We start from the raw sequence: 7964 nt of genomic DNA, 5'->3' as shown, positions 1-7964 counted from the left end.
AGAAACTTAGCAGCATGATCCAGGCCCAAGGCTCCCATTAAAATCAGTTTACCATTTAACAAAAAACATTTATATATACTTTTAGTTTGGTTTTTTGGAATGTGACAAAATATTATTACAGAAGTGGGTTTTTTTTATTAATATCAAGCCTTAGAATATATAATGCTAAGATAAAATTTAATGATGTTAATTTTGTCTTTTGCAACCTTATAGTACGTCTCTTATAGAAGGATATTTACTGTCCCTTATATTTACAGTCAACAACTAGTAATATATAATAATTGTTATACAACTAGACTAGTGGGGTAGCGGTCATGTCTTGAGGTGCATGATTGGTGTCACCTGAAAAAAAGGTTGGGAACCACTGTCCTACTTCATCACCACCATCATCATAAGAACTCATATCAAGTGTACATAATTTACAGGGTTTTATTTGATGTATGTATTTTAATCAAGTTATTATTATTTTTTTCTATAAACATTTATGATAGATAGTATTTTTTTTCTTTACACCTAATATAGTATCAAGGAATGATAGGTAATCAGTGTCCATGATTCAGTTTATTATATCTTTAATAATAAGAGAGTTATTTGATTCGAAAACCGAGATCACCGTGCAGTTACCAGGTCACAGCAAGTGGACCACAAATTTGAGGTTACTAACGACAGACTGACCCAACTAAATTCATTTTCAAACATGTCTCTATGGTTTTATGGCAAACAGTGCAAACTAACTCATGCTTGTAGTCCCAATGGATGGAGAAAACTGGTACTATGTTTAACAGCTGATCAAGGGAAGAGTTTCATGCCATTTAAACAGAGAATCTTACTAGTTTGCACCGCAGATAGATCTTAGCTCTGCAAGCTGAAGCTATACGTCTTTGGATATAGGGGCCTCAACAGATGTCCAATATCATCGTGATTATCATAATTCAAACATCCATTACACAAATCAAAATATTATCAGAAGTTGATGAAGCTTTTCACCATATAGTCAAGGAGATTATAAGAGATCATAATTAATACCATTCATCTGGTGGTGATATCCTTTCTCGATGTCATTTTTATCTAACGTGTTATCAACCATTTTGCGCCAGAACTTGTCATGTTGTCAGGAAATGGATATGCTGGCCTCCTTACATTTAAGGAGTATGCACCAAACATCTTGAAGACAGTTGAAGCTACAGATGAGAAAAAATAGAAAATGGCATCACAAAAAACGCAAACAGTTGAAGAAGCCAGTCAATGAATTTACATACACAACTTGAATATCGAAAGACATAGCAGAGGAAGCTGTAAGATCAACACTAGTAAACCGATTGGTAACCATTTCATAAAGATTACGAGGTAACAACCAGTCTCTTCTCATTGGTAATATTGTTACAAGTTGCATATCCATTAAGGCAACAAGTCTCCAGTTCGCTCTTAGTGCCTTATTATGAGACAAATACTTAATCAATCATAGTCATGCTTTTGGTATTTGTGTATCATATGATGAAATACTCTGCTTGAAGGCATCGACTGCTTACGCTTCATCACAGAAAGCAGAGTTGAGAGGTTGAGTTGACACTAATTGTGGTTTAGTTCAAACGGTTGCAGAAAATTTGAATGTTAATGTGTCTACCCTAAATGGTCTTCATACAGCTCATGTTCTTGCCCCTCTTTTGAAAAAGGAAGAAACTCTTTCAACTGCTCCAGATGTCAGGCACATTTCCAAAGACGAAATGAAGGATCATCCAACACGACAAATACAAGTTTACTGATATAATGGACCGAGAAAACCCATTAGGACAGAGGAATACAGCGGACGTCAGATGCCAACACTGAAGGTACTAACTTCTCTGACAGTGTCTCTATTCAGAGCTCGTGATACAGACTATTTGTTTTGCAACAGGTAATAGACAACCGTAGGTTTACCCGCGAGTACACTGGATTATATACTATGTTTGCATCTCAGTAATGAAATACTCTAAAGCCTGCAACATCAACAATTTACATCCCTTTTGAAGATAAGACCCCATCCAATCCAGAACCCATTATAACTGCCATGCTAGAAGCCCAGCATTGAACTAACAAAGTTACTCAAGAAATCATTATTAACAACTGCTTAGCAACTTTGCAGAGTTAGCCACTATTTCATGGATATACCCAGAATTGTTTGCCAGTTTTGTGCCACTTCTCAGAGGAATGCTTTTCCTAGTGAGTTTCATTGGTTCAGTGAGGACTCCTGTGAGCAGCACAGGACTGACTGAAATTATGCAAACAAACTTTCGTGGTGTCCCAAAGCTGCTCACAGGGAAAGCTTAAACAAAGCATGATAACGTTACACATGGAAGATAATGAACTTTTACAGCTAATAATTATAACAAGTGGCAAATAAGAGCATATGATGTCCATCCTCGAAGACAAAGGTGACATGTACTCTAAAACGGAAGTCATTGCTTCCAACAAATGATGCCTTTATCTAATAATTCTGCCTTTATACAGCATTTTCTTTTCTAACCTGGATGCAAATTATCATATGAAAATCAGACAGTCAGTCATACCATCCAGTATGGATCATGGAAGATATGGATGAATGGTGATAGGTGATGATGTCTTGTAGATGAAGACAGATGATTGCAGAGATGGAGAAGTAAAATCCCGAGTCGTAAATTATGTTTATTCCATACAGCAAGGGGTTATGAACAGTGGTGCTCTGCAAGGTGTACAGCTCGTGCCAAGAGAAGCAAGAAGACTATCAATGCTCATGCACGGAGTGCTGACAGCGCGACTTATGCGCATGAGTTTGTAACGGACAGAATTTATGAATAGTAAAGGGTGCATATACGAAAGATAATATATACAATAATCTACACCTCCCCTCCCCTTTTGAGTTCAAATAGGTATCTTGAACGTACTAAGCAAGTTACATACAATGAACTAAGTAAATAATAGTGTGCAAAGCAAATAACATAAAATGTATCAAATATAAAATTATGCAGCCAGTTGCGTAAATGGCACAGGGGCCTTGTACACTATGTAGGCATGTTTAATCTTGGAGACTTGCGGGAAGTTGTGGAGGGAATTGATGACTTTTCCATGTCAGAGCTAGGGACCACAGGGAGATCAGATTTGGGAACTTGATTGGGACTGGGCACTGGATACAAGAAGCGAGGGTTCCGACGTAACACTCCACGACTAGGGAGGCGAATTTCGTATTCACGTGATCTCGTGTCACCCATGATAATCCCGATCTTGTCCCACCTATGGGATGTTGGGTCCTGAAGACGGACATATTGGCCCACATTCAGTCTGGGCAGGGGACGGGCGTGGGCGTCGTAGTTGCGTTTCACTTGAGCCGCTCTGGCAGCAGCTTGTCGGTCACAATCATGGGCCTTTTCTTGCAAACATTCCATGAATGACTGAGGATGGGCGGGCACACATGTACGGAGAGGCTGACCATACAGGATCTGGGCAGGAGAGCGACTAGAGTGGTTAGGCATGTTACGTAACTCAAGTAGGCCACGATCAAAAGCCTCACAGTCAATGTTTCCTGAAGGGGCCGTTTTGAGGATCAAGTGCTTGACAGCTTTGACTGCAGCCTCGGCATGTCCATTAGACTGTGGGTGGTGTGGCGATGAAGTTATGTGGTGTAAACCCCAACGCTCTGCGAAGTCAGCAAACTCTCTGCTGGTAAACTGGGGTCCTCCATCGGTGCGTAGGCGCAGGGGAACACCTACCTCTCAGAAGTAGCGGCAAAAGTGCCGTATGGTTGAGGAGGCAGTGTTGTCACCCTTGCAAGGGATGACCACAGGCCAGACGGAGAGGCGGTCGGCGACAACAAGGAAGGACTTCCCCGCTACCTGGAAGAAATCCGCTGATACCGACTCGATGGGCCTCGATGGGTGGTCATCGTTGTGAAGAGGTTCCTGCTGTTGGCTTGGGTGTAGGATTTGGCAGGGCTCACAGGCGGCAACGGTGTTAGCAATGTCAGAGTCTATGCCAGGCAAGAAGACAGTTTGTCGAGCTCGACGTTTAGTGGCTTCAACACCTGGGTGGCTGTCGTGGAGTCTGGCGAGTGTGTTGCGACGTAGAGCCAGGAACTATTATTCTGGCACTGTAGAGCACGAGGGTGACGTCAGTAGAAAGGGCTTCTCGCAGCTTCCAATACGGTAGCAAAGAAGCATGCAGGTCGTACCAATTCGTGGGAAATCCGGACACAATCCAATCACGAAGGCGGACGTAGTCAGGGTCGGCCTGCGCTGCTGTTGACATGTCCTGTAGAGTTCAGTTGGCATTGAAGATTTTGGCATCCTCTTCCTGGGAGGCTATTACGACGTTGATGACAGACCTGACGTGTGACATTACTTCAGCACAGCCAATCATATCCTCAGACGTTGGGTAGCTGACAGGTGCGCGCGAGAGTGCATCTGGAATGCATAAAAACTTGCCAGCACGCCACATTGCAGTAAACTGGTATTGTGACATACGTTCCTTCATTCGCTGGAGCCGTGGGTTTTGATCATGTCCAGCGTGTAGCTGTTGATAATGGGCACTAGTGGATGATGGTCTGTTTGCAGAATGAAGGATGGCAGTCCTTGGAGGAACAAACGGCATTTTGTGAGAGCCCAAGATACAGCAAGCATCTCTAACTCGATTGTCGCATACCTCGTCTCGGCGTCTGCAAGAAAACGGGATCCACACTGGACTACTCGGAGACGTCCGGAACCATGGTCCTGGAGGAGAGCGTAGCCTATTCCATAGAGACGAGATGCATCAGTCTGGAGAATGGTTGGCAAAGTTGGGTCAAAAGACACTAGAACTGAAGGGCTTGAAAGCGCTTGCTTCACACGTTTGAAGGCCTGGTCGTGGTTCGGTGTCCAAATAAAAGAGCGCTTAGGGCTCATGAGTGGGCATAGGGGCTGTGCAGTCAGGGCGATACCTGGAGTGAACTCTGCCAGTTGGTTAACTAACGCCATCAAGGAACGTAAGTCCGTCCAGTTGGAAGGTGTGGGGAAGTCTTGCAAAGCTGTAACTCGTCCTGGATCGGCACTATTCCTTCTTTGGAAAGGGTGAGTAATTCATGGGTCCTGTGGTAATGTGACAGTAAGTCGTCGTCAAAGATGAGAATGTCATCGACAACCTTGACACATTTCTTCATACCCTGGAGAGCTAGGTCGCCGCGGTAACATTAGGCGTCGCCGGTGGCAGCGAAGCCCATAGGTCCTCGGCAATGCTGGAAGCGTCCATAAGGAGTAATAAAAGTGGTGAGATGATGGTCCTCCTCCGCTAGCTCCATCTGCCAGTAACCGTGTAGAGCGATCGCAGTGGTGAAGAATTTGGCTGTGGGATCGACGGTACGGACAGCAGCTATGGGTGTGGGCGAAGGGTGGGCTGGTCTGGAGACTTGGGTGTTCAGCTTGGTGAGATCCACTGTGATACGAACTCCCTTTGCCTTTGGGACGACAACTAGAGGGTGGCACCATTCCAAAAGCTCGTCTCCACAAGGCTTAATGATACCCTGCTGGACCATAGAATCTAGTTCTATCTTGACCGGTTCGCGGAAAGCATAGGGGATCTGCCGTGGGGTGTGAATGGCGAATGGAACAGCGTCCTCTTTAAGGTGAATTTTCATTGGAGGTCCTGCCATCGACCTCAGTGGAGCTGCTTTAAGGTCCTCCTTAGACATAAGCACATCAGGGAAGGTTCTAAGGAAATATTCTCGGGCCTCAGCAAGGGTCGAGTTGGCATGGAGGGCTAGCTCCTTACATCGGTTCACGTGGACGACCTGTAGGATGGGCCGTGGAAAGTCTGGCGGTATGATGGCCAACTCCTTGCAGTGTGCGTAGGACAGAAGTGGCATCTGGATACCTTCATGGACTTGGATCATGGCATGACAGGATTGGTTGGCCAAAGACAGAGTGGCCTTAAGGGTACCTAAAGCAGGTGTCATCTGTGATCCATCTGCTGTGAGTGTCACTGAGGTGGCAGAATGTTGTAGCTCGTTCCTGCAGATTTGAAGCAGTTCCAAGTGCTGAGGGCCCACCACTGATACGTCAGCTCTTGTGTCTGGCAACATCATAATCTTGGATGTCTCACCCTTATAGGTGAGGTCGAGGGAGACGGGTACCGGTGAAGGGCAAGTTGTTGTGGAAAGGGCCTCAACCTTGCGACAATTTGAAGGCCTGCTGGAGGGGGACGTGGCTTTGGGTGGGCTGCCCTTCTTGGCATTCATCTGCTGTCGGCAATATCTGTCGTAGTGACCCACTCGGCCACAGTGTCTACACGTGGCCTTGTTGGCAGGACACTTTGAAGTCTTCTTCCAGTGTCCCTTGCCGGCACAGTTTCCGCATATGCTATCGGCAGCTGGACACTTTTCTGCAGAGCCGTGCTTCTTTGAGCAGAAAAGGCAAGAAGTGTCCCTGTTACAGTTTGGGAAAGAAGTAGCACCTTTGCTGCCATGTCCTTTTGTTTTTTTGTAAGTGGAAACAGCGCACAATTTAGAAGGAGGAGCACGTATAGCAGTGGTGGGTGTTCTTGTGGCCTCATAGGAGTGACATTCATTGACCATGGTGGCCAATGAAGCTGAGGTGTCCAGGGCTATAAGTTTTTGTGTGAGCTCCTCGTCTCTGACTCCCATGATGATGATCATCTTAAGCTGAGTTTCCTCACAAACTGCACACTGCCCAGGACAGACGTCGATTTCCTCTGCTACGTGCTTCAGTCTGACGTAGAAATCGCTGAAGCTTTCCGCTTCCCTCTGTTTGCAAGAAAGCAGATCCCTGCGACGTAAAGCTTCATTTCGCAGATTCTTGATGTGTTCCTGGATAACATTTAAGACTTCCTCCACACTCCGATCTGTGTCTGGTGGCACGTTGAGTGTGTGTTCCAGTATTCTTTGAGTCTCCAGGCTGAGGCACATACGAAGTTGTACTAGCTGCTTCCTCGTAGATAAAGTCCCTAGGTCCACCATCACAATGTAGACATCCCAGCGTCTATGCCATTCCCTAAACATTTGGTATGTGGCATCGGGACGTAAGGGCGGTGGGGTCTGGGCGATGGCTTTCTGTGGGAGTGGGTACTGGGAACTTAAAGGCACTGACGATTAAGTAGGAAGTTGTTGCGAGTCCGGTGGTGTTGCTTGCTGGTGGGTAGGGTTGACCATGAGTAGCTGCAACAGGGCGGTGAAACGCTGGGCTTCCTCCTCTCTTCTTAGGTTGTCCTCTTGGCGGTGTAGTTCTTCCTCATGGCGACGTTGATCCACCTCTCTCCGACGTGTAGCCAACTCGGCCTGTCGAGATTCCTCCAGGTACTTGATAAGGATCCTTAACTCCCCACCTGTAGCTGTTGAAGGCGGTATAGTCAGGTGTAGTGAGAGTAAAGGCAGGGTTTCCATCATTGAGAAGGCTGGTGGGGTTCGACGGTCTGTTGGTGAGCCTGGGTGTGAAGGCAACTGGCGGTCTTCATTGTCCTGGTTATGTTGCATATCCCCAGACTCGTCTTGATGTGAGGTAGTCGACATTACAAAACGTTTTAAGCTGTCACCCAGATTTTAAATGAAAAAATGAAAAGATAAAAGAGACTTTCTACAGTTTTTATTTTAAAAATTACTGTAAATAGAGTGGAAAATGGCAAGAGGGGAGGAGCATGGGAGGGCTCCTGGGTGGTGGGGAGGAGCAGCGGGTAGGCTGGGCAGCGGCCACTCCGCCACTGGCAGTCTGGCAGTGCGTTTCCGGTGATGAATGAGGGTGGATGCACCTCGATTTCCTGTGATGAGTAGGGGTAAATAGGGTTCTTATATGGGCATAAAGAAGGGCACGACACACAAGAGAAATATTACGCACTAACATCAAATCACTAAAACCGCACTGCACTGGCACTGCATGAATGGTTCGTAAACAAAGCACAGACACTGTAAAATCCACATGTAGTCGAGGGGAAATGGGCAATGGCAACTCGATGCAGATGCTGGATTCCGGTGT

General features: G+C 45.8%; 1 protein-coding gene across 1 annotated transcript; it reads right to left on the bottom strand.

Moving 5' to 3' along the window:
- Positions 1 to 5173: 5173 nt before the first annotated feature.
- On the bottom strand, positions 5174 to 6997 carry LOC137625680 (uncharacterized). The gene has a single exon (XM_068356591.1). The coding sequence runs from the start codon at positions 6995 to 6997 to the stop codon at positions 5174 to 5176; it is 1824 nt and encodes a 607-aa protein (XP_068212692.1).
- Between the last annotated feature and the right edge of the window lie 967 nt (positions 6998 to 7964).

This window comes from Palaemon carinicauda, chromosome 32, assembly GCF_036898095.1.
Source record: "Palaemon carinicauda isolate YSFRI2023 chromosome 32, ASM3689809v2, whole genome shotgun sequence".
NCBI lineage: Eukaryota > Metazoa > Arthropoda > Malacostraca > Decapoda > Palaemonidae > Palaemon > Palaemon carinicauda.
This window is presented reverse-complemented; position numbering and strand designations above follow the sequence as displayed.

What these genes read in the sequence shown, in the direction of transcription:
- LOC137625680 (XM_068356591.1), bottom strand. Translation starts at nt 6,997, where the DNA reads ATGTTTAGGGAATGGCATAGACGCTGGGATGTCTACATTGTGATGGTG.